Raw genomic sequence first — 26,586 nt, forward strand, 5'->3', positions numbered from 1 at the left:
CATGGTCTCCTATGGTGCTGGTAATGGTGAGAGGCATGCCAGGAGCTGTGCCGGCTCAGGCTTTTGCCCAGGTTATGCCAGTGATGCTTTGGCTCTGGTGAGCCCAGGCCCCACACAGCCAGATGATGTTCAGTGAGACACAGACTGCTGTTAAGGGCAGCCATGTGTCTTCAAAACCAGATTTGTGCCTGGATTAGATCAATAATCCAGCATTAGTTTATTTAATGGCCTTCAGAGTTGTATTTTGGAAAGAAAAGATCATCTGCCTATCATGGGCTGAAAGCTACTGCCGTTTCTTTGTAGTGAAGGCATGGGTGCCTTTCTCCGATATAGTCTGAAGTAAAATAGCCCAGCATGTGCCCTCGCCAGTACCATGATTCACCGTCAGAACTAGTCTTCCGCACAACAGTGTGCGCGCAGTCTCACGTTTCACACAATGGAAGCTGTGATCTAGCATCTGCACAGGTGAATTTTGTCCCGGTGCAGCTCTGTGGCACTTTCCCCAGTCCCTGACTGCGGAGGCATTCAGGCTGGGCTCAGAATGCATTCGGAAATGCCTTTACGGTTTTTAGCAGTAACGCTTTCATTACTCTCCATCCGGGGGGGGTGGGGGGCAGCACGGCAGGGCCGCGGTAACCAGGTCACCGCTAGGCCCCCCCGGGGGGGCGGAAAATATGGCGGCGGCCGCCGCGTTACCTTAGTACCGCCCAGGGGCGGAGCTCGCCGCTTTTTCGCGCCAAGCCGGGACATCGGCTCCCGCCAGGCCGTTCCGCTCCGCTCCGCGCCGCCGGGCCATGGCAGCTCACGCCGTGCCCGGATACTCGCCCGGCTTCAAGAAGCCACCGGCCGTGCTGCGGCTGAAGCGCAAACGGCCGCGGAGGAGCGAGCCCCCGGCCGCCGCCTTCCCCCCGCCATGCGTCGCGGCCCCGCGGGGCTCTTCCGCACCCGCCCGCCGCAACCCCTTCTCCAGCCTGGACAACGCGCTCCGGGCGGCCGGCACCCCGCGACCGCTGGAGCGGGCCTGGAGGCCACCGGCAGACGGGTACCCCTCGGCAGAGCCGTTCTGGCAGGTAGGGCCGGGCCTGCGGGGACCGGGGGATTCTCTGTGGGGCCGGAGGGGCTCGGGGTGAAAGGGAAAGGAGCTTCCGCGCTGGCGCCGGCAGCCGTCGCCTTCAGCCGGCCGCTGCAGCCAGGAGCCCGCTCCTCTGAGGAAGGGCGGCTCCGAGCCCGGGGCTTCCCTGGCTCTGTGCACAGACCAGACCGAGCCGTTGCACTGCTCTGGGTAGGCGCCTTTCTATCGCACCGAGGGTGGGTGTTCGCAGAGTATACGTGCTTGTCCTCACTCCGGGAATTTCACTGCAGGGCGGTTTTATACATTGCGAACCTCGTGCTGACTTTGTGCTGCGTCTTACGCTTCTTTCCCATTCAGCTTTTAGAGCCTGTTTCTGAAGATACGCCCACCAGCAGAGCGGAGCCCTATGAAAGAACTGACATCCTCACCCTAACCGATGTATGAAACAACACATACCGCTTCTGAAATGGTGTTAAGCTGTTCTCGGTTCACAAAAATAGCTGAAATTGTTTAATTCAATATTTGATGGCCCATCTCTGTATAAAGTGATGTACTAAAATGTCAGTGTTCAAGAAACTGCCTTAAATTGCCTTGACATTTGCTGTTCAGGTAACAGTCTAAAGCCAGCCTGACGTCACTATTGTAGTTCCAGTTGGCAGAGGTTGTTGTCTTCTTCCAATTTTATTACCATGTTCACCATAATTCTCCTGTTCCTTAGTTCTATATTTTGTTGAGATTAAGCATGTTCTTCAAGGTGATGCATCTCCTGCGGTCTTTTATTCAGCTGCAGAAAGGGAACAAACAACTTCACTCAGCACACACAAAAGAGAATACTAAAGAACCAGTCTTTGAAAGGCAGTTTTGAGCAGGCAATGTCTAACATTCTTATAGTTTCAGAAACTGGAGTTCAGACTAACGTAGCAAAACAGAAAAATGACCTCTCAGAGAGAACAAACTGTCCTAGAGCTCCCCAGTGAGGTTTCCTGTATCCTCTAGGAAAAGTGTCTGACACTACAGCCACCAAGAGAGGATGAAATTAAACAGTGACGGGTTTGGCATGGAAATTCTTGTCTTTGTAAACTTCAGGCTAAGTTGTTGAGGTTTTTTTGGTTTCTTTTTTTTTTAAGTCCTTCATCCTTTTATCTGTTCCTAGTTCGTAACTTTTGGAAAGACTCCTGTGACTGAAAACCTACTTTTGCATTTTTATAAGCAATATAATGCTGTACTTGTAGTAGAATCTGTTACTGACTAAAATAATCAGTTTTGTATAAACTGTGACTTTGGTTCTCCTGTGAACAGTGAAACTCTGAGTAACTTAGAAATTTTGTCTGAAAAAGCGTTTTTGTTTTAAGTATGTGTCTTAAATTAAGGTATTTCCTTTGGAACAAAAGGAGTTAGGCATTTGGAAGTTCTGACTGCCCCATCCCTGGCAGTGTTCAAGGCCAGGCTGGATGGGACTTCGAGCAACCTGGTCTTGTGGAAGGTGTCCTTGCCCATGGCAGGGGGTTGGAACTAAATGACCTTTAATGTCCCTTCCAGCCCAAACAAGTCTATGATACTGCTGTGCACTGAATTGGACAAAAACAGGAGACGGCAGGTTTAACTTGTCTTTTTGTAGGCTACTAAACTGAAGATGTTCCATATGATAGGTGCAGTCCTGTACCTGGTCTGCCTGCCAGGAAAAGTATATGAAATTCACAAGGGAGGAGACCTAACAATGCTAAAATATAAATAGGTAGCTACATAGGTTGGTTTCTTGTTTGTTGGTGGTTGTTGGGTTTTAGGTTTTTATTTGTTTGTTTTCTAGGGGTTAACTGATGCTACTTCTGTTTTATAAGGACCTTCATTCACCTGCTGCTGTACCCGAAGTCCCCTCCTCACCAAAACATGAATTTCCTGCAGACTGGAGTATTAAAACGCGACTTCTATTTATGTCTTCACAACCTTTTACCTGGACAGAACACTTAAAAGCACAAGAGGAAGCTCAAGGATTTGCTCAGCATTGTAGAGCTATAGAAACAAACTTGCCACAGAACTTACAGGTAATATGTAAGAGGGTAGCTTGAAGCTCCAGCTTTAGAAAGGAGACTGTACCTTTGCACCTTTCTGTAAGTGTCCTGGCAGTGAAGGCTTGATTCTGTTTTATTTTCATCTTACGTTAAGAATAAGGCCTACTTAATAACCTGATTCCATCCATGGTTTGTACCTACAGCAGCAAGCAGTGGTAAGTGAGTGGTCTTAAATGACCACTTAGAAATTAAGGTAAATCTTAAGTTGTGGAGCAGTTGCCAGTTGCTGTCCATCTTTCTTCAGTCTGCCTTATTCACAAGCCGGGGATTTTTCTGTTTTACTATCTAATGTAATATTTCTTTAATCCTTCACTCGCAACACTGCCTGAAGTGAAGCATTACTGTCCTCACCAAATACTTTTTGACACCTAGGAACCAAAGCTGTCGACAGAACTGCGTTGTGCCTTTCAGCAAAGCCTCGTTTACTGGCTTCACCCTTCGCTGCCATGGCTGCAGCTGTTCCCTCGCATTGGAGCAGACAGGAAAATAGTCGGAAAGGCCAGTCCTTGGTCACAGGATGAAGACTTGCAACAAGTGCTAATGAGTGACTGGTAAGTGGAATCAAACACTGTATTTAGTAAGATTCAGATACTGAGATTTTAATTAATGTACAAGTTCTTTCCATTTTTGTTAGAAAGCTTTTAAATTTATTTTTTTCCTTCTAGAATACGCATTATTTTGAGGATCACGTTAAAGAAATATAAGACTAAAGCTACTTTCTTGTGTTAAATGCTCCTCTCTGATCCTAGCTGTTAATCTGGGTAGTATTCCATAAATCCAGGTTGCCTCTGAGGCTTCCTGTAAGCCCATGTGCTAGAAAGCACATGTGCTGGAAGAGCACAGTGCTTGCAAACAGGCTTCCCAGATGCTGAGCACATTTGAAGATCTGGCCAATCATTCAGAGTGCTCTCAAACCCATGCAAAGTGCACCCACTAACGCCCAGCCAGACCTGTGCAAGGTACACCCACCAACACCCAGCCAGACCTGTGCAAAGTACACCCACCAACACCCAGCCAGACCTGTGCAAAGTACACCCACCAACACCCAGCCAGACCTGTGCAAAGTACACCAACCAACACCCAGCCAGACCTATGCAAAGTACACCCACCAACACCCAGCCAGACCTGTGCAAAGTACACCCACCAACACCCAGCCAGACCTGTGCAAAGTACACCCACCAACACCCAGCCAGACCTATGCAAAGTACACCCACCAACACCCAGCCAGACCTGTGCAAAGTACACCCACCAACACCCAGCCAGACCTGTGCAAAGTACACCCACCAACACCCAGCCAGACCTGTGCAAAGTACACCAACCAACACCCAGCCAGACCTATGCAAAGTACACCCACCAACACCCAGCCAGACCTGTGCAAAGTACACCCACCAACACCCAGCCAGACCTGTGCAAAGTACACCCACCAACACCCAGCCAGACCTATGCAAAGTACACCCACCAACACCCAGCCAGACCTGTGCAAAGTACACCCACCAACACCCAGCCAGACCTGTGCAAAGTACACCCACCAACACCCAGCCAGACCTGTGCAAAGTACACCCACCAACACCCAGCCAGACCTATGCAAAGTACACCCACCAACACCCAGCCAGACCTGTGCAAAGTACACCCACCAACACCCAGCCAGACCTGTGCAAAGTACACCCACCAACACCCAGCCAGACCTGTGCAAAGTACACCAACCAACACCCAGCCAGACCTATGCAAAGTACACCAACCAACACCCAGCCAGACCTGTGCAAAGTACACCCACCAACACCCAGCCAGACCCAGCTGAGTATGTCAACAGCCAAGGATTGCCTTCAGTCACAGAAACCTTTTCTTCTGATGCAGGTCCGTCAGCTTTACCTCTCTGTACAATTTGCTCAAAGCCAAACTGTGCCCCTACTTCTACGTATGTACCTACCAGTTTACTGTCCTGTTCCGTGCAGCTGGTCTTGCAGGAAGTGATGTCATCACAGCTGTAATTTCTCCCACAACTAGAGGTTTGAGGGAAGCCATGAGAAATGAAGGTGAGGTGAAACGAGTCCAGCTAGGATTTCTGTAACTGATAAAGTGCATTGGCTGCAGCACAGAACCATTCATTGCTTGCTCTCCTCCTCTGTTCAAGGCATACAGTTTTCTTTACCTCTGGTAGAAGAAAGTAAAAGCAGGAAACAGAAAAACTCTGAAGTGAATTTGGAAACAGAAGGTGCCAACAGCCTCGAAGTGGACAACAGCATGGAAGGTGGAGAGTACGTATTACATATGTTAGGTCTTCCACAATGCTTAAAATTCAAGGGTATCTGCAGAATCCTCAGTGTTCTATTTGGAAACCTTCATAAGAAGTGTTGCCCACCTAACACTGATTCTGTGTTTCCCAGAGAGCCAGCTCCAAGCGATGATGACGATGATGAAAGTTTCTCTTGGCTTGAGGAGATGGGAGTCCAAGACAAGGTTAAGAAACCAGATGCTATTTCTATTAAACTGTATCCTTTCTGTGCACATCCCTGTGTATGACAGTGGAAGACCATGCAGATGTTATCTTTCTGTGGTATAATTTGAGTTTTGTAAAAGCTTTTGAAAGCTTATTTCCAAATACCAGTCCTCATATTACTGCATAGCCAGGGACTGTGCATGCCTTTTTTGGTCTGTTTAGGACAAGTATTTCTAGATGCTTTTCTTCTTGAAGGAAAAGGCAGTGTGAAAGAAAAGGGTGTCTGTTCACGTATGCTGAATTTACATTTGGAAGTAGTGTGGCGTAGCAGGGACAAAGTTATAGACTAGGACAGCTTTTGCTGAGAACCTTTAGGTGTTTCAAAGGGACCAATGGACTCCGTCGTCTTCTGGTTCCATTTGCACATGGGGAGCACCTGAGGTTTTAATAATGAAATCAGAACCCTGGCTTAAGATGTTTAATATTTGAAGAACAAATCCGGATCAGTGTGAATCTTGGTAGGTTTTGTTTGTTTTAACTGACTTGACTGGTCAGAGGAGCGTCTTCTGGAGCTGCGCTGCTCCAGTTCTAAATTGGGTGCATGGATGCTTTTCAATTCCTCATGGTTTTCCTTTGACTTCAGTCAATGCAGTCGTAAGGATAATCATGACGTGCAGATGGATCACAAACCCCAATCCCTTGCGCTGGTGAAAGGAACAAACACATTCACCTTGCTGAACTTCCTGATAAACTGTAAGAGCCTGGTGGCTGTGGCAGGCCCGCAGGCAGGGCTTCCGCCGACTTTGCTGTCCCCTGTTGCTTTCCGAGGTGGAACAATGCAAACGCTCAAAGTAAGTCACACCACTGTCTCTATTTTCTAATAAAGCAAGTTGTTTCTTCACCCAGTAGAACAGACACTGGCTTTGTATAGTTTCCCTCAGGTACTGCAGAGTAATTTTTGTTGCTACAACCCAAGGGAGCATTTTGGCTGCAATACAGACTGCCTCCTCAGTCTTTGTCCACATCGATCTGTGCTGCTAAACTGAAATACCCAAGTTTCTGTTCTTCATACCCCGATAAGTAAGGGATTAAATGGACTTCTCAAATACTAAAATAGTTCTTAAAATGTTCTCCTAAGATCTTACGGGTTCTCCAGCTATCAGAGGTATCGCTTGCATGGAGGGAGCCTCTAAACCATTGGCTCACCATCTGTTACTATAGGGAGGTGGTGGGTACTAAAGGAGATGCTATTAATAGAGGTAGTGCAGTCTTCGCCCACCAGAGGGCAGTTCTCCCTGTTCTTCAGCAGTTAATGCTGTATTGCATTCCTGCGTATCAGTCAGTATGTTTTAGGAGTTCTTAGAAAGACAGTAAAAGCCTCATGCTCATGTACTGAACAGTAAGTTGACAATACTGAGAAGTATTTTGAGCCTTTAATGGGACTGTAGCATTGCAGTATTGAAATAAATTAAAATTAGGGCTTGATTTGGTGTGTCAAGAACTAATCCTATGTGGTTTTGTCCTCAGGCTCGAAGTATAAATGCCAAAGCCAGGGTTCGCTTGGCATACGAGAACATATTCAGCCTGGAGATCGTGGGCCCCATCATGCCTCATTCTCTGCATGCACTGACCATGCTGCTCAAGGCTGCCCAGGGGGGAGCATTCTCTGGTGTATTTTATACGCATGAGCCCACTGCTGTGTTTAACGCTGATCTTGATGGCGCGTGCCCTGCCTTGAGTGAGGTAAGGAAACTAGCACCGACAATCTTTCCTGTTAGGAATAGTGTCTTTATTGCAAACTGTAGGACACAGAATGACATAAAACTTCCCCTTAACACATGGGTTTACACCTAACTACCTGTGATCACCACCTGGCAGTCCACAGGGTTTGTCCCTCCCTTAGAAATGGAATAATCCAGGAAATCAGCTTTTCTGGAGTTCCCCAGAGGTACACAAATGAACATTTAGAACTGCAGGTACTTCAAACAAATACCTATGCCGTGTCCCTCCTCTTCATGTAAATTCCCACAGGAAACGGTACACAAAGATCTTCCTACATGTGGACTGCATCCCAAGACTTTGGATCAACTGAGTCAGCGTCCAACATTGAGAAAATCTTCCATCCGATTTCTGGAAATGAAGGATTATGCTTATACCTGGAAGTCCTAGGTATGCTAGTCCCATTTAATGGGAGAGAATGCTCAAGCGTGCAGTTGCTGTTATTTCGTTCACGTGCATCTACACAGGCAGCACCCATGTGGTACTGGTAGGGATACGATCTAGCTGCACAACACAGACAACTATCGCATAAAACACTTCAAAGGACTTCTAAAGGAAATGAATGAAAAGGCCTTGGACATTTGCTTTTGTATTTTAGAAAGCCTTTTTTAAATAAAACTGGATAAAACATGATTGTTTTATTGGTCTGACTTGTGGCCAGAAGGTCTGTATTCCTCATGTCATGCAGATGTGTGGCAACTGCTCTGTGTAACCATTTTGGACATGCGGAATTCTTGGCACAGCCTTCCCCCCCTCCTTCCAGGACTGCTCACAGCACCTTGCCAGGAGCTCAGTAGCTGCACCTGGGTATGTTGCACCTCTTGCTTTAGAGCGAGTCCACTCTCAACTCCACAAAGACAGATGAAAGCTGGATGGACACAAGTGTTTTGGCTGCAGCAGGATTGCATTAAAAGGTTTCAATTCCTCAGGACTGCTGGGCATAGCTAGCTGGTATTCCCATACCCACGCTCACATTAAAGCTAACTAGGCTTTTAAAGAGCCACTTGTACAAACAAATTAGAGGAGTAAATAGTTGTGGCACCTGTACGATAACAGAGAGCCAGAAGGGGGCTGCTGACATACGTTCATAGCAATAGTAGGTTGAATTCAGTCTGCTTCACTTGAGAGCTGTTATTTATGAGGTATGTCACTTTTTACACAGCTATTTAGGTGATCAGATTTCAGCAGCAGCAAACACTAAATCTGAAGAGGCGTATGCAGAACATCGTGCTTGTGCACAGAAAACAAAGCGGTGCTTGGGCCATGTGGTGAGCTACCCTTATCTTCACTGTGGTACTGTTCTGCTCACCACCTCAGAACTGACCAGGGATTCTAAAACAGCAACAGGAGGCTTCATCCAGGTCTCTCTTGAGCCTCCCTGCTGTACCGGGGGTGAGCCTCTCTGAGAGCTGCTCCTGACCTCAGAGCCCGCCATCCAGTTCTGAACTGGGCAGCATCTTCCCAGTCTGTGCTTGAGGAACAGGCCTACAGAGTATGTGTTAGCACATGGAACATGTTACTGAAAATAACAGGGAAAACCAGTTCTGCAGTTGCCTCTATGGGAAGGCAATTTTAATTGAGCCAATGCCCATTTTGGTATGTGGACTAGAGCCTGTCGCTAAGTACTATTTGTTTCAGTTTGTATTTTCACATCTAGCATGCACTTAACATTCTTGAATCACAGTTACATTCTGGTAGTCTAAAATTGTGCAACTTCAAATATCTACAACTGAATTCTTTATCGTGTGCTGTAGTGCCTCTTGGTACTCTGAACTGTTGGCTTTCACTCAAGAGATTTGCCTGCCCTTTCAGCAGCATGCACCCACTGCTCCCGGTCCTGCTCCCAACACATACTTGGCACTAGGGAATCTTCCCTAGAAAAGCTCTGGCATTAGCCCACCCCACCTACAGGTATGTTCAGTAAGTACTACCTACCATTATCTCAGGCACGTGTAGAGCAGCGAGATTTATTTATTTAACCTGTCCCAGTGAGTAACATTTCATTAACCTGGCCTTCATTTGGGAGAGGCAATTCCAACTTTTCCAAGGTACAGGCACTAGGCCTTCTTCCTGCTCCTCCAATCCCAACTATTTAAAAACTACAAATGGGAAGGAAGAATCCAAAGAAACTGTCCCTGTGGGAGCCGGCTACAAGTCCTCAGGTGACTGTTTCTAAAAGCTCCCCTCTTGTGTGACAGGGAAGGCGCAGAAACACCTTCAAGAGAAGTTACTTCTAGGGAAAGAATTCTACAATAAAAGGAAATCCCGCAGCCAGAGCTGGGAGGAGTCACAGGCTAATCCCCTTCAAGCTCAAGTGCTGCACAAATAACCAGGTTCCAAGAGAGTTTTTCCTAGTTGTTCTTTTTAATATATCACTACTTATCTATTCCTGCATGCAAAGAACACTCAAACCAATTCAAATTTACAGATTTAACAGAAGCACATCGCTGCACTAGCTTTAGATCCATAGACCATCTTAAACAACAAGGAACTGAACTAGAACAGAAGCCTCAAAATCAAGAGCTTGTCATAATTAGGGCATTACAGACCTTAGTTATCTTTTTTTCACAAGTCTTCCTTAAGACCAAAGGTTAAATCCATGTACAGCACCACATCTTTAAGGCGTGAAATCCAGAACTTTCCTTAATAGTTATTTTTTAAATGGAGTCTTCACTGGGACCAAATTCATCTGCTCCTTGCTGCTGTGCAGTAACATGTCTTTACATTATACATGGGGAATACAGACCTAAAAAAGGCAAAGCAACAGGTACAAGAGATTGTTATGTTCCCAGATGTGATGCTGCACAGCTGTGACACCAGTGCTGACATGAACACCATGGACAGAGTGAACAGAACAATCAACATCTCAACTGCTTCAGCTCTGTCAAACCAGACATTTACACAAAAGTCTGATTAAGAGCTGCTCCCACATCCCCCATTAATTACTCTTAAGTCATACATCAACAAGCCCGACTTGAGCTAAGACCCATACAACACCCACTTCTCCTAGGGGTGGATCCTTCCACTGCTGTACCATCATATTCTATTATTTTTATACACACCTTCCAAGGAGTGCAGCAAATGCGGCGAGGAAATCTCCAAAGATTTAGTCAGAGACTGAAGGCGAGAAGCCAAAGGGAAAAAAGTTTTAATTACAGACAATTATGTTCATGAAAATTAACTTAGGCCTAGAGCACTTTGACAGACGAGTAAGGGTCTTTATTTTTTGGAAGTGGGCAGTCAACAACCAAACACCATTTCTCTGCTGTACATAAGACATGACCCTTGTCCCTTCAGGGCACAGAAAGACACCTTGTTCTTTAACAGTTGGCAGAATACACACAGGTCATCTTACTTTGTGGAAGAGGTACTAGTAATTCTTCACCTCTGTGTTCCTATTACCATGGAGAAACTCACACGCTTTAAGGCCTGAGCGCAGCCTTGCTGTGTACAAACTGTGTTTTGTTCCTATCCCAGACGAGGCTCTGCTCAGGGGGTGTAATACAAAGAAACCTCAAAAAGACTTTTCTGAAATAAGCACCTGAGCTGCAGAAGTCCATAAATCCTGGCAACCTGATCATAACTCAGACAAATCCAGACAGAGGTGTGCAATGCCCTTTCCAATCCAAAGTGATCACAGATCAAGTACTAACACTTAAATTAAAGGGGGAAAAAAGAAGGGGGGGGGGGGGGGGGGGAGAAATGTAAAAGAAGGAAAAGCTTTGTACATCCTCTCCCTTGTCAAACTGCCCGAACTCTGGATCAGGCTTTCTCCTTGAGGGCAGAGTACCATTATGGAAAGTGGAAGCCCACGGAATTAATTTGGTAATACTCCAAAGCAACCAGAAGTGACCCTGCAGCTCTAACAGTTATTGGTGATCTTCAGCATACTCTTACACTGCGCCCTTCTTCCACAAGTCAACTTGGCAGACACTTGAATTACTGCTTACTGACCAGTGATTAAGATTATGAACTTGTGCTGCTTTTATTGACCAAGTTGGGTACAACAATTTAAGCGTCATTCTATCCCTTCCCTCCCCCCCCCCCCCCCAAATCCAGTTGTAGATTTGTTAAGAGTTTAAAATTCACATTAACCACAAAATCATACAATCAACATCAGGCAGTGTGTTAATTTGTTTGGAATAGACAACTCCATCATCTCCCTTCTTAGAACATGCAGGGAGAGTCACCTTCACATCGCGAGTCTCATGGGATCCACTGCTGGACTTCCTGCCGTCCCTCCGAGTGCATGTCTTCTGCCTAAATCACGTACATCCTGGAGCATGGGCTGCGGGGCCAGCTGCAGTGCACCACCAAGTCCAACCCTGGACTGAACACAGACAGCAGCCGCGGTGCTAACACTGTACAACAGGGCTACCACCACGTGCTTTCTCGCGGGGCCGCGGCATTGCCCGGTACCTATCCGGCAGCATGCACCAGCCTCGACCAGCCATGGGTGAGCGGGTGACCTTCACCAGCTGCCGGCAAAGTGCACAGATAGCTTTACCGAGACCAGGGAAAACTGCAGCATCGTACAAAACAGTATGAAAGTGTTAACATTCCGTATTGAAGAGGAATCGCACGAGCTTTAAAACAAGGGTTTCAATTACTGATGCCTCCAGAGTCTGTCGTCTGATTTAGTCATTTAAGAAATAATTACATCACTAATGTAAACAATATAAACATACCAAAAACTAAGTATGATTTAAATACATTTTGATGGTACAAAAGAAAAACCTGAAGGTGTCTGTACAGTTTTTACAACGTGGGAATTGCCAATGTATTTACAACATGAAAGGGCAAATACCATTTTTGTGCAGAGTAAAATTATCTGAAATAATGTCAATATAAAAAACAATATCTAGCGGTGTGAGGCACTCCTAAACATGGTGGTATTAACCATGCTTTCCTTTGGTACAAGTCCCATCGCTTGGAGAGCCGCAGTTGCTGCTGTGGCTTTAGCATGCTTCTTGTTAAGGCTGGCAAAAGTAGGCCTGTATTCATTTCCATTGACTCTCACCTGTTTATGGGAAAAGAAAGCATTACAAAGCGCCTCTTAACCACCACTCTGAGGCAGCCCTTCGCAGCTCCTCCTTTAAGCACCTTCCCTACACATCCCTCTTGGGGTAGTCAAAATCCACCCCTGGTCTATAAGCATCATCATTTCTGAACATCAACTGCTAATACAGGGTATGATGTGAAAAAGAACGCTCATGTTGTAAGATAACTGAAGGACAAACCAATCTTGCTCGCTGCCTTTACAACAGTAAGGTTCAACACCACGCCTGCAAGCAAACAGCAAGAATATAGTACCACATGAGTCAATAATTTTACTAGGAAGTGGAACAGTGTGTTTCTTGATGGATTTACAGACTAATAAACTTCAGAGGTCTGATCTGGCCATTGCAGAAACATGACTTAGAAATTTTAGCAAAGACACTGCTCAGCAGTCCTCAACTACCCGTAAGATGGTTTATATGCAAATAAAAGCAAGAATTTACATCACCTTTAACAAAAAGACCAACAGCAAACAAAGAAACTCACACGCACCTTAAAGATAAAATGTTTGCGATGATCAGGCCCACTGTCATCCACCAACACAAATTCAGGTGGTGACCATCTTCTTTTGTTACAGATCTCCATCAAAGCAGAAACGGGATGTTTACCTTGAAGAAAAAACGTATTTGAAATTTCAATGCCACTACTGAAGCCATCATTTTAAATGAGACTGCTTTAAGAAAAGCAAAAATCTCACCTGAAAGATCCTTCATCACAACATAATGTCCAGATCTCTTCTGTGCCTTCTCTCCCACAGCAACAAGCCCTAAACAAAACACAAGAAAGTTTACATTTCTGATCCTCACCCGACTTCTGTATTACCAGCAGTAAAGCAATAACATGTACTCAGTGGAGGTGAAGTCTGAACACCATTCAATGGTCTTTTCAGAAGTCTTTCAAACCTCCCTTTCACCCAACTTTTTTTCCCCTTCATACTTACTACACATAACACTCTTCTCAACTGCTCTAGTAAGACTCTGAACAAGCCAGGTAGTAGATAACTCTGAGTAGTCTCATGCAAGTCAGGAAACACCTGGTTTTCAATGCCCTCTTTGGAACACTGAACAAGAGACAAGTTTAAGAACATTCTCTCCTTCAGTGTTTTTGTGCAACCCAAAAGCCATCCACTACCGTAACAGTCTGCCTCTGACACGCTCAGCAGTTGAAGTATTTCCACTAAACAGTAAGAAGTGCAACCTAGCACATTCTTTTGCAATACAAGTAAACACAGCACCATCCTGATGTGCTCTCTTCATTTATCAGTATTCAAATCCTTTAAGTGCAAATTCACAGCCCAGTTTCCGTGCTTTCAATTGCATCTGAATATAAAATAGAAGAGCGTGCAACTGGGCCACAAGACAACACAAAGAGCACAAGTGCCAATGAAAGTCACTGTGAAGTCTCTTTCTTTTTGAAAGCTTACAAGAATAAGAAATTAAGTGCAACAGTTGCTAAAAACATATCAAATGCCAGTAACCATGCCATGCTCATACAGTGACTCAAGTTTCTTTACATCTTTACATGCCATTACCTTAAATACCAAAAATACCTGCCCAGTTTTCAGTTTCTCGGACTGCAGTCCTTCAAATACTACTTTGTTTCTTACCTCTATTTGTTTCTGTTCCTGGCTTTGGTGAATAAGGACAGGGAGATACTGCAATTGTTTCCAGATTCTTCCTGTTCCTTTAGGGTTTTTTGGCTGGCATTTTGATTTGGTTTGCCTTTGAAGAAAATCATTCTCTCCTGACCAGACTGTCATCCTAATATTCACGCAGCTCCTGAGTAAGGGCTTTTCAAGTGGTATGAAACCCTCACAGACAAGAATCACTGAAACAAGGTTTATTTTTCTTCCCCTTACAGAATTTTATATCCAAAGTAACCAAAGATTTCCAAAGAAAAAAACCTCATGTCATTCTCTGATTAATATTGTGTCTCCCTCACTCACAGTCACTGACACTTGTCTTCTGCATCTTGTCCCTGGTACCTCAAGAGGGACTGTCAAAAAAGCAGTGGATTCCGCCAAGCCCCGCTGATGGAGACCAAGGTTCTTTGAACACAGACAACCAGCAATTTACTGGCTGATATCAAAGCCAAGGAGGGTTTGGCTCAATGCTGCCTGTGACAGAACTACAGATCTTGCTCAGTGCCTGGAAAAAGCAGGGTCTAAGAGAAAGCTAGAACAAAGGCAGACAGACAACCTTTTGGTTTGTGTCCTAGTGCAGCTTACTGAGTAACTCTGAGCAAACTGCTTGGTCCTGCATCTAGGAATAGTATTTTATTTGGTGATGAGTTCTAAAAACATGACAAAACATTCCTTACGAAACAAAACCAGGATACTTAATGTAACAGACAGATTCCTTCTAAAAATTCCTGATTTGCCTTTAAACCACTAGAAAAAACTTTAAAAAATACTATTTTTTATACATTTAAGCATCAAAAAACTCTGATGTTTGAAGAAGCTTTTTACCTACTCAATACAAATGTACAATCACCTTTCAGCTGCTTCTTTGTAATGCATGAAACATGCAGCCTCTTCACAATGCAAACTGCCTCCCTGTATTACAGGCTTGGCTGGCTCAACTTTAAAGATAATTCTTTATCAACACAGAACATGTTTAGAATTTTTTATTTTGGTGGAAACGATGAGATTAGGTTGCATACAGGATGATAATCAAGTTAAATTCGAGCTGAATTTAACTGAAAACCAGTTAAATTCAAGCAAAGCGCAGCCATCACGAAGGTTATCTGTATTTTCAGATAGAGCTATCACAGGCCAGGAAGAGGCATCCTTTAACTCCACTAAACGTTTTTAATTGTTATTGAAGACTGAATGTTCTGAAGAAGAAAAAGCAAACTACCTGTTACAGAATGCCCAGCACAACAAGGACCTGACCCGTTTCAGGCCTTAGGGCTTGGTGCTCGAAACTCTGGTAACAAATTCTGCAGGCACTAAGGAAATTTGTATTAGGAACAACATGAGGATCCTGGGACACACTTCTGTAACTGGAAAATTGAGCTGCAACATGAGCTGCGTCTCACTAAAATGTTTTTAATGTTCAGAACGTTCACAGGTTGGGCAGCAAAACTGCCTCTTTCATGTGAGAAGCAAACAACATGATGAACAGAGCTAACCCTTCTTCCCTCCTCACCACAAAAATCCATCACCATGTTACACAGGCTGTTTGGGAAAATAATACTGACACTGTTCTCAGTTTCTTCTCTCTGACTGCTATAAATCAAACTAAGTTGAAGGAACTCTTGCCAGCACCGAGAACTTTCCAAGACAACATTTACAAAGACGACAGTAGCTAAGTAACAGTAACAAAATACTTGTCAAAAATGATTTTCTTGACAACCACTCTGTCACCGGGTTATCTTTTTTTCCTTTCTTTAAACAGAGACGTTGCACAGAAGAAAACCAGCTGAAAAGCGAAGTCGGTATTACTGTGTTCAGTACTTTGAGACTGTTGCATTTCTCCATTTATAAAACCCACATTATGCTGCTAGAAGGTCTTTAGGATTTAGAAAGCAATGAATATTTTCCTAACATAGGCCTTCCTCATTTTCTACCTCTCCGTGCTTAATATTTCAATGTTTGAACTGTATTTTCACTGCTGTCACCTGAGCAGTACTGAACTACCTCTGTATTAAGAACTATCCTGTTGACACTTGAAGATTCCTCCAGCAGCATCTCTGCAAACAAACTTCACAACATTTGCATTTATATGCTTTGTTTTCTTCCAAGCTCAATCATGAGCATTGATAAAAGCTAACATAAATCCGTAATTCAAAGTATTTTCATGCTTTGATATTAGATGTGATCTATTTAAAATATTAAAGTTTCCCAACCACAGTGGCTTTTCCACAATATCCCTGCCCCATGCCTTCTCCAAGCATCCAACTGAAGCACATCCCTAATTTACTGAGAAGCACTTTCAAAATGGAGGGCGATGGTTAGGGAAAGTTAAAGAACGTCTGAAGAGTAAACAAGCATAAAGACAAAGCCTATATATATAATCCAAGGCATGAAAACCTTGTACCAAAATCACCTACGCCATTCTTTTAGTTTTTCCAGTGGTGTTGTACCCAGAAAAGGGTTACTACTTCGAAGTTATTTTGCCCATCTCCCAAACAGACATGAGAAGTTTATACTGCCACAAGACACGTAAAGAAGGGCTTACCTTTCCGGTCTGTCTTAAAGTCCACCATAATTGGCTCAACACTGCCTTCTTTGTTTTTCCCAAGCCCTTCTCCTTCTCTCCAGCCCATTTTTCTCATCAGTTGAGCTCCCATTCCTCCAGTTACAGGGGCTGCTCTTAAGAACTGATCCTATCCAGAAAAAGAAAAGTAAAACAAGTCCTAAAGTTAGCACTGGGGTTTTAAAACTTAAGGGGAAGCTTCCAAAAAAATGTTTCTAACAACCTTTCACAGACTCAATTAAATAAAAAAAAAAAACAAACATACACCTTAGCTTTATATACATTAACATTTGGCAGCAACCAGAATTCACGCAGACACACGAGACACAATCAATATTTGCAAAAAAGAACAACTTAAGAAAATTCTAATGTGATCCAAAAGTGGCAGGTGACCCTTTGCAGACATATTAAAATGATAACCGTCCAGTTTTAAACACGCTACTTTGGTTCCAATGCATCTCTTCTCATCTCGTGAAAGGAGGCAGTGTTAACTGTTTAACTGGCAACATGCGTGCCAAGTGTACCTAGTTACTGAACAAAATACAAGCACATTTAGTAATGACATTCACAGAGTGTTTAGGCGTATTTTAAATATATATATATATATATAAAAGTTTCCCCATTTTATTATACAGCAGTTGCACATTCAAGTTCTACTCTGAAAATCCACATGAAACATACAGGTTTTTATCGTCTTTTTTTTTTAAAGGCGCTTAGCCACACAGTTTAGCATCAGTAGAGAAGTCTTCACATTCTTTCAAATCATCATTTACATATAGCTGTTAAATGGTGAAAGCTTATAAACAGAAATCTTAAAAATCTGTTTTGATGTAAAGAACTTTAAAAACTCCTTAAATGTTTACGTACCTAGGCCTCGATGGCCGCAGTGTTGTGAATAGTAGGGCTGGCATTGACCGTGGCAAGAAGGCAGCTACAAGGATTTGACCCTGAAACAAGTTTCCATATAGAGGGGTGAAAGTTCACAGGTTATTCTGTGAACTATCAACTCTCTTCTGCCCCCCCCGCTGACCCAAGTAAGTAAGTCAATCATTTCCATCACAGCAAAAAATTGCTTGCCTTAAAATATACAAGTTTACACACTGGCACTGATAAGTCCATCCGTTATTTCGCATAGTAGGTTAGATGATACAATGCCTAGTATCTTTGTGAAAATGTTACTTACTATCAAAGCAAATTAATAGAACATTGCTTGGGGTTTTTCTTCTTCATTTTGAATTGCGCTTGCAAAAGTAAGCATTTCCCAGGTTTGGACACAGGACTGATAGATCCTTGGTCTTGATACGTACAAAAAGAAAACCAGAAGTCTTACTTTTGCAGAGACTAAGGATATCAAGGGGATTTCAAACTGGCAACTGACACACACTGAAGCATGTGTGTAATCCCCATGGTGTTAAAAAATTTTCAAAAATAATAATAATTGTGGAAGATTGTGGCAGAATTTCTCCAAATATTTCCCTATTAAACAGTAAACACCTAGCAATCACGTAACCGGATGCTGCATTTAACAAAGTGGTCTGATGGAAAAGTAGAGAGGCTACATGCACCTCTCCAGTTCAACTTCTTTTTCTGATTGGTGCAGACCATGCAGTGTGTGTGCGTACAAAATCAGTTTCTTTGATATGAACTGCCTCAATCTATATACCTAGAATGGCTTTTACTTACTTCCATTTTCATCCTCCCCTCTCCTTTCCAGGAACCTCTCATAAGAAAAGGGTAACCTTGCCGAGAATGATACAAACCCCAGTCAATGTCACCCTGGGTTCCGATTCCTCTTTTGTACCTGCTTTGCAGTGATAGAATTTTCAATATAAACATCTGTTTCATTACCACCAGCGTGTATTCAGTTCACAAATGATAAAATTGCCATTTCCAGATGAGGTCATTTTCATGTTACACAGTTTTTTCATCACACCTGTAAATGTACTAATAGTACATTTAGTAGTTGTGTAGAAAAGAAAGACTAGAGCCTAAATATTGCTATTCTTAGTTAAAAATCAAAGCCCTGAGCTCCTACATAGGAATTACCAGAGCCCGAATAAAATTCCAAATCCTGGAAATAAAAAGTCTTCTAAATCCCAGAGTGGAGTTTATTAAAAACACCTCTTCTAATGTGTGAATTCGGAGCCCTATCTGGTAACTTCAGCAGGAATTTTTCACACTATGCTGAGTCTTCAACATATACAACAGAAGCAAGACAACAAGGGATTAGAAATGAAAGACTTGTTTCAGTACAGAATAGCTGTACTTGTACATCACACTAGAAGGCTAAATGAAATAATTCTCCTAAATGAGAGGAGTCAGAAGCCCACTTTGATTCAGCTTACTGAAGAAGCAAAGAAGGCTTGCAGCAGAAGGAAAGTGTTCTTTCAGTTTTGGTTTGGTTTTAAATAATAAACTGAACATAAACCTCTAATGTCACCTGTACAATTATCTTTAACTAAATGCAGTGACAGATAACTTCCCTCAGCCCATGACTTAACAGAGTATGGGTACAACTAGAGCTGTCTTTGTAAGTACATTTGAAAACGTTAAAATTGCAGTAGAAATGTTAACAAGAGCTGGAACAAGATCTAAATTTCTATTCAGTTTTAAAAATTACAAAACTCTTCAGCAGCTCCATACCCTTGCAGATCTGGCCCATAGGAGGATATCAAATTGAAGAGTTTCTAATACAATAAACCCCAAAACAACAAAATAAAATAAAAATTTACAAAATAATTGTTCTCTTTCATTCACTAATCTCAATTTGAGTAAGTCTGCATGAAAATTCAGTACCACTCCTCTCATCTTTTTATCTCTATCTAAACTCCATGGAAGGTCAGCCAAATAAAGTACACTTCCATTCTGCCAGTAGATGGAGACAATCAATAAACCACATTCTTGTGCCAACACTTGCTTTAAAAAGAAGGCTACACAGTAAAACCTGATCACGTAAGAGGGTTTTTTACCAATTTAAAAACTATTCCTCTTTTAAAGCTATGTTAGAGCAACAGATTTTTGGGGACAGGAGTGCCTGAATTGGCATTTAAGGGCTTACATAAGGAAAACCACACACACACACACACAGATAAAAAAATCACACCTGAAAGATAACTTTACACTTTTTTTTTTTCTGAAACACAATGCAAGTTGGACAGTTGCCATCATTTAACTGCAACAGCTGTCTCTGGAGAAAGGACAGTACACAGCACTGAACTAAACAATCCATGAAACAGCACCCACAGCAACCAAAATATGAAAGCCATAATTGAGAGATCTTAAAACACATCATCAATTTCTCCTCTGTAAAAAGAAAATACCCATTCCTTCTCACACTGCTGACATGCACTAAAATACAAGTTGTGTCATAATGTTTATTTCTTTTGAGCAATAGTTCATTAAGCAGAAGACAAAAAAGCCTTAAAGGCACTTGGTGGACAGTTTCAGCTATAGTACAATGGGCTGTCTTAAAGATTATTTTAAGACTAACTGAGAAATTCCTCAAAGCCAAGCACCAGAACAAGCATCTATCCTTGGCAAAACTTTTGCAAAGTAGCTGAATCTTCCATTAAATAAACTGGCACTTTTAGGAGCAGCCACATTCCTTCCCCAGTAGAAGAGAAAGAATACCTTTCTGAAGAATGCTATCAAATGCCTTACAAAAACTACACTCCTGAAATCCTGAAGCAATCAGCTTCAGGATTTCTGTTCGCAGCGTTTGCATACAGTCAGTAGAAAGCAAGCTGAAGATAGTGGGGAAAAAATCCCCATTCTGAGGGTTGAACAGGGAGCCAGTCCAATGTAACTAACATAGTTGATTGGCCTTGCCACATGGCCTTCACTCCCAATGAAGGCTCATGGTGTCATTTAAGGCAATAGCAATACAAATGGCCTTGTGAGAAAGTCAGCAGTCCTTCTGCAAGTGACGATCACAAGACTTAGTTTTACATCCATCTTTAGCATGAGTTTGCTCATCTGCTGTAACCATGGAAGAATGGAAGAATGCTTTAAGTTTTCGTAACTTTAGCTAACACAGAGTATTCTAATGGTCACAGTAAAACTGCATGTCATGCTTTAGCCCAACTGAATTAAACAGATCTCGGACACTATCCCGGGTACATAAAACACTGCAGAAACCTTGTCTGGGGATAAAGTTTAGGTGGGAGAATTAGGCTGATAAATCCAGAAACAAGTGGTGAAGTTTGGGAAAGTCTGAATAAGTAGACCTCAAATAGAATTTGTCTGGGAAAAGTATTTGACCCCTTCCTCTGATTTAGCATTCATTCAGCAGCATAGTATATTCATAAGAAAACATCAAAAAAATACAAAAACAAGAAGCAACCTCCAGAATAAGTCAGTCATATTTGTGAACTGATTACACCAATGACGATAAACTGAAACAGAAGCCACTTTTCAAAAGAAAAAGATAATACTGTTCATAAATCTGCTTTCATGATACAAGAAACCTAACAACATATTATTCCTTAAGTACTGCTCAGAACCCTGCCCATGAACAGCATGAATTAACACATGACTTAGAAAAACAAACCATACTTCTAATTGGTGTGCCGATCACTCAAGTATGTCACGTTAACCACTTTGGTAACTAATTCCCTCAGAACTTTATTTGAGATTGAACTGAAATTGCAAGCATATTTTGGTTTGAGTACATATTACCTTCTCCAAAGTTATTTTTAAACAACAAAAAGTAGCTGAAATCCACGAAATGCAAAGTGAAGACAGCGCTTATCAAAACAAGTTCCCCAAATACTTTAGTTTTTCTCCCCTCCTGACACTGCTCTTCTCCTACATCAGTCTAGTTTTGTGATTATCTGTCAAGCACAATGTCTGTACATGTTCTTTGTTTAAAGATACACAAATAGCAAGCTGACATGGGCTCTGTTTCTGCTGGCCCACAAGTCCCCTTATGGCAATTGCTTATGACAATCTCTCAAGCAAAATGCTTTCAGTAAACAACATCTTCAGTCAGAAACATGCATTAATTTACACACACAACACAGAATCACAGAGTGGTTTGGGTTGAATGGGACCTTATAGCTCACCTGGTTCCAACCCCCTGCCATAGGCATGGACACCTTCCACTAGACCAGGCTGCTCAGAGCCCCATCCAGCCTGGCCTTCAACACTGCCAGGGATGGGGCAGCCACAGCTTCTCTGGGCAACCTGTGCCAGTGCCTCACCACCCTCACAGAGAAGAACTTCCTCCCAGTATCTAATCTGAAACTACTCTCTTTCAGTTTAAAGCCATTCCCCTCATAAAAACATACCTAACAAACTCCACAGCCCACTAGCAGGTGAAAAATTAAATAACACTAGTTTCTTGGTTTGGGGGTCTTTTTTTAATGATAAAATGCATTTTCTTAGGACGAAAAAATAAGGGAGTACAAATCTGACTTTCCAGTGCTACACTGCATAATTACCAGGAACTAAGTTACAGAACTTCAAATGCCTAAGTAAAATGCAACCTGTACTTTGCATTTCATGGTTGGTTTGCATTCGTGACACTGAGAAAGATAACATGCATTCATAACCCATTATCCCTACTTCACTTTATTCTGTGAAATCATTCTCTAACCATAGGCTGTAAGTCCACATTAAATTCACCGAACCTAAATTTTGTGAAGGCTTTCACAGGACCCACCATTCCTAAAAACACAGGTTGAGTCTTGTGCAGCCCCTAATACACAGAAGGTGTGTGACTTATCTACTTGTCATCTCATGAGTTTGATGGCAATGTGCGTGCAAATATGGAACCTGGAAAGAACAAAAGAAGTCAAGCTGAGGAATGCCAGAGCAGGAAAGAGGGCTGAGTCCTGATCTTCACCAAACTCTTCTTGTTTCCAGTAGCAGCCTCCTTTCTGACAAACCACATGATGCTTGCTAGGGAGGACGCCTACTACTGCAAACCACTACAGTCTTACAGCTATGGGAACAACAGAAGTGTTTCTGCTTGCTCACTCTTATTTCTAGATTCAACAAAATGTTCCAGTATGCTTCTGTTCCTCACAGCAGTCATGCCCACAAGCCAGAGACCAGAGTCTTCTCTCACTTTCTCTCTATAAAGCATTTTGTTGGATTTTTGTTTTGGGTTTGTTTGGGGTTTTTGTTCAGTTCATTGGGGTTTTTCTGATTTTATTTTTAAAGCCAATCACAGAGTGAAAAGTTAGAAGACCGAGGGAAAACTCACTTGCCTCCTCCACTTACTTTTTGTTAGTGTACACTCTTGTTACTGTAAGGCACAGAAGACCACCACAGAAACTTAAGGAATGAAAACAGGATGAGGCGGCTTGAGAAGGAGATGATCAGAGATGCTCCCTTTCTGTTGCCTTGGGAACCCACTCAAGGTACTGCAGAAAGGGAGAACCCTCACACGCTTGCTGATCTCTTTCACAAGCCTCAGGGTGGAAAAGCTCTTTTCTCACCAACGCATCCCTGCTGAGTGCTTTATATTTCTAAGTTCCTCTGCAAGGGACAATTATTGTAATCACAGCCAACATTTGGTTACAATCTAAAAAGTTAATAATTGTTAAAATAAGACTTTGTCACGTATGTTCTGTATTAATACTGAGAAAAGCTCAAAAGATTCCCATCTAGCAAGTAACTTGGATCCCTGTGTTGCCTGGCTCTCTGTACTGCTCGGCTATATAAAGTGGAAAAATAAGTTAGTGAACCTTGGTAAAAATATTTCTATTTTTAGGATGTTGTAACTCCAGACTTTTGTGTTCAGTTTACACCAAGTTTTATGGAAAATTCTGCCTCAGCCTCAAATCTAACCTACCAGTTTTGAGGGTTGTCTTAACACTGCATTCCAGAAGGACAAGCAGATACAACATATACTCAACTACGTAACAGCAGTCAATCTTGCAAGTAATCTCGTTCTTTTTGCATGAAAGATAGACAGTGCTTGAATTCCTCAGTTCTACTTCTTGAAAGAGAACCAGTTTGGTATTCATTTTCAAAGATGAAGCATGAATTATTAAACTTATAAAACGCATGTATGTATGACGCACCACACTCCAAATGCCACTATTACTCTGCAGTAAGAGGTAACTATTTCACTGTAGGGTGACATTTAACTTATTAACCAAACTGCAACTGTTAAATACTTTAAATCTTTGGGTTCCAGAAAAACCTGGTGATACAAACAGAGGCCAAGTAGCCATCAGACAAAACCAAGTCAAACAATATGTCAGTTTGGTACTTAGCTCACTGAAGTTGATGCCAAAACATCACTGACTTCAGTAACATCAGGATCAAACCTTGCCTGATCTGTCCCAATCCTGTAAAAGTAGCGATGGACCTACCACTGCAACCATAACGTTATTATAAATGTCATTTCAGCGTAAGGTATGTATGAACCAATCTGACTCAAATACCAGACGCACACCTTATTGAAGTACCCTATGTCATGAACAATACCTTAATGCACAACAAAAGAGACACAGCAGCAGCATGTATCTATATCAAACACAATGATTTAACTCAACCTATTATATTTGACACATGCATTACCATAGGTTTTTAAGGCACATTTCGTGCATTTTCCGATACTTCTACTATTTAAAATATGATAGTTAGACAAGTATGTCTGCATAACTTCTACCTTTCTAATCCATGCTTGGGGACCACTGTTGGTCAGCTCATCCGAGGACAATATCTGTGCTCCAGTACTTCCTGTGAACTGGCCAGGTATGGAGTTTGATTGAGCCCAGGCATCAATCTACAAAATAAAAATCAAATGTAAGACCAAAATAAAAATTTGCACACTTTTGCTTTGCAATTCTCTGTTGCTTCTTATTTTCATAACGATTCTTCACTTATGTTTAGTGCTCACTCATTTGTAAGCAGACATTCTGAAAAGCTGAGCATCTTTGTATGTTAACCCAAAAGCCCAAACTCAGTTTAGCAAGTTTATGGTTCACGGTTTCCTTATCCTCAAAATCATTGCTACGATGTGCTGTCCTGGGTTCAGCAGTAGCAGGCATTTTTCTCCTTCTTGGTAGCTGGTGCAGTGCTGTGTTTTGACTTTCGGCCTGATATTTTGGTTTGGCCAAGGACTTTGTGAGCCTCATGCTCTGCCAGGGAGGAGGGGAAGTCGGGAGGAAGCAGAGACAGGACACCTGATCCAAACTGACCAAAGAGCTATTCCATACCACAGCACGTCATGCCCAGGATGTAAGGGGAGTTACCCGGAAGGGCTAGGGCACTGTGGGGTTGGAGGAGGTATGGGTCAGTGCTTGGTCGGGCTGGGGGGGTGAGTTAATGGTCAGCTGGTGCTGAGGTGTTGTATTCTCTTCCCTTGTTATTTCTTTTATCATTGTTATTACTGGTGGTAGCAGTAGTGATTTGTGTTATACCTTAGTTACTAAACTGTTCTCATCTCAACCTGTGGGAGTTGCATTCTTTTCGATTCTCCTCTCCATCCCTCCGGGAGCAGGGGGAGGGAAAGAAGCGGGGGAGTGAGTGAACGAGTTGCCTGACCGGGTTTAAACCACGACATGTGCAAAATAAAGGCAGAATTTTTAACCACATGCTGATAAAATGAGCTTCCAAAAGCCTGTACTTAAATGCGTAAGAAAAACTCGTATGAAAGGTTAACATTTACTTTAAGTACATCAAAATGCTGATGAAAATTTGCAACATACCTGCTCCTGTGCACGATTTAACATGCACATGGCCTCTAAATCAAATGTGTTTTCATTAAGCCTTTTCTGAGCTATTGCTCGATCATTCATAGCTGTAGTTATGTCCACGCCCTAGGAAGAAAAACATTACTTTTAAAAATACATCAGACCACAGTAATATCCAGCTGATCTGGAAAAAGCTGTTGCAGAACAAATGCTACAAAGTTGTTTTACACATTGAATATTTGGTTTCACTATAAATAGGCAGTGAGAAAAAAAATGCTGGGACTACTTGGTATGTACATAGAATATGGGCTTTCATAAACCAATACAAAATCTGAAGTTAAAGTGTAACAACCTGGTAATATCATCTGTACGTACAAAATATTATAAGAATTATTTTGAAAGAACCATTCTGGTCACAGAAAGTTCTGGTGTGTATTGTTTTATGCTCAACAGAATCTTAATAATCAACAAAACTAAATGCAATAGTTAAGAATTTAAAGAAAAAAAGCCATCATGCAGCACTGTTCACATGAACAACCTTCTATTAAGTCACACTAAAACTTCAGGTTATGTATAAAATAATTACAAGAAGAATCCGATGTACTACATGAATTCAGCTTTACTGTTTCAAATCTTTATCTTCAGCCTAAAACAAACTTGTATAAATGTAAAACCAGACTGGTAGCTCATAAAATTGACTGTTTTATAATGGATTATTTAGATCTGTGTTGCTGAACTAGAATAATAATTAAAAAAAAAAACACCAAAAAAACCCCACCAAAAACCAAACACACACCCCCCCCCCCCCCATATTTAAAAGAAAAACACATTTGAAACTATCCTGCACATACTAATCAGAATCATTCTGGTAAAAATATGAAGCAAACGCAGAAGCTGAATGCAAAAGTCTACTATATATGCAAAGCAATCAAGAGAAATACAAAACATTTGGGAATATAAAGATGTAACAAGTTCTGGCTGTTTTTGTAAAATTACTTGTGCCTTGTTCCTCAGATCATGTGCATTTTATGGATCATTCTACCTTGAAAGAAGAAAAAGAACAGTGCTCAGGGACAAATAAAATTTCTTTGGAGGTGAGCACGTGCAGGAGATTGAAAGGGCTAGAACCATTTGAAGCAGAGAAGAAACCAAATAATCAAAACAGCACATGGCATATAGACATAAAGTAAGTTAACAGTTTCATTTTTTTTTGTTTGCTTTACGAAGTATTTCTGTCCTTTGTTAGTCACTATCTCATAACCTTAGCCTCTCACACATTACACAAGAGTAAAGGGCCAGTAGAAGAAACTGAAACTAATTT

At 42.2% G+C, this 26,586-nt stretch overlaps 2 protein-coding genes across 4 annotated transcripts in view; one reads left to right on the top strand and one right to left on the bottom strand.

The window, feature by feature from the left end:
- The first annotated feature begins 708 nt into the window (after positions 1–708).
- Positions 709–7,988, top strand: DONSON (DNA replication fork stabilization factor DONSON). Of its 2 annotated transcripts, none has more exons than XM_061453692.1 (10): positions 709–1,070; positions 1,430–1,510; positions 2,911–3,114; positions 3,553–3,692; positions 4,996–5,174; positions 5,273–5,396; positions 5,526–5,630; positions 6,231–6,429; positions 7,106–7,321; positions 7,610–7,988. In XM_061453692.1, exons 1-10 carry the CDS (start codon positions 795–797, stop codon positions 7,745–7,747), a joined length of 1,662 nt encoding a protein of 553 aa, XP_061309676.1. In that variant the 5' UTR covers positions 709–794; the 3' UTR covers positions 7,748–7,988. The 2 variants fall into 2 exon arrangements, with proteins under 2 accessions (XP_061309676.1, XP_061309674.1); XM_061453690.1 differs by having other exon boundaries at positions 710–1,070; positions 3,514–3,692.
- Positions 7,989–10,487: 2,499 nt separating this feature from the next.
- The window catches only part of SON (SON DNA and RNA binding protein), a 40,538-nt gene continuing 24,439 nt past the window's right edge, over positions 10,488–26,586 (bottom strand). For both annotated transcript variants that reach the window (XM_061453640.1, XM_061453641.1), the window contains exons 7-12: positions 25,281–25,391; positions 24,239–24,355; positions 16,597–16,744; positions 13,113–13,181; positions 12,908–13,023; positions 10,488–12,377 (exon numbers count right to left, since the gene is read on the bottom strand). In XM_061453640.1, coding sequence (XP_061309624.1) covers positions 12,219–12,377; positions 12,908–13,023; positions 13,113–13,181; positions 16,597–16,744; positions 24,239–24,355; positions 25,281–25,391 — 720 coding nt within the window. In that variant the 3' untranslated portion in view covers positions 10,488–12,218. The remainder of the gene's footprint in view (positions 12,378–12,907; positions 13,024–13,112; positions 13,182–16,596; positions 16,745–24,238; positions 24,356–25,280; positions 25,392–26,586) is intronic.

Source organism: Pezoporus flaviventris, unplaced genomic scaffold, assembly GCF_033815535.1.
Source record: "Pezoporus flaviventris isolate CSIRO_AGI_PZ_B2104156 unplaced genomic scaffold, CSIRO_AGI_Pfla_v1 ptg000015l, whole genome shotgun sequence".
In the NCBI taxonomy this organism is placed as follows: domain Eukaryota; kingdom Metazoa; phylum Chordata; class Aves; order Psittaciformes; family Psittacidae; genus Pezoporus; species Pezoporus flaviventris.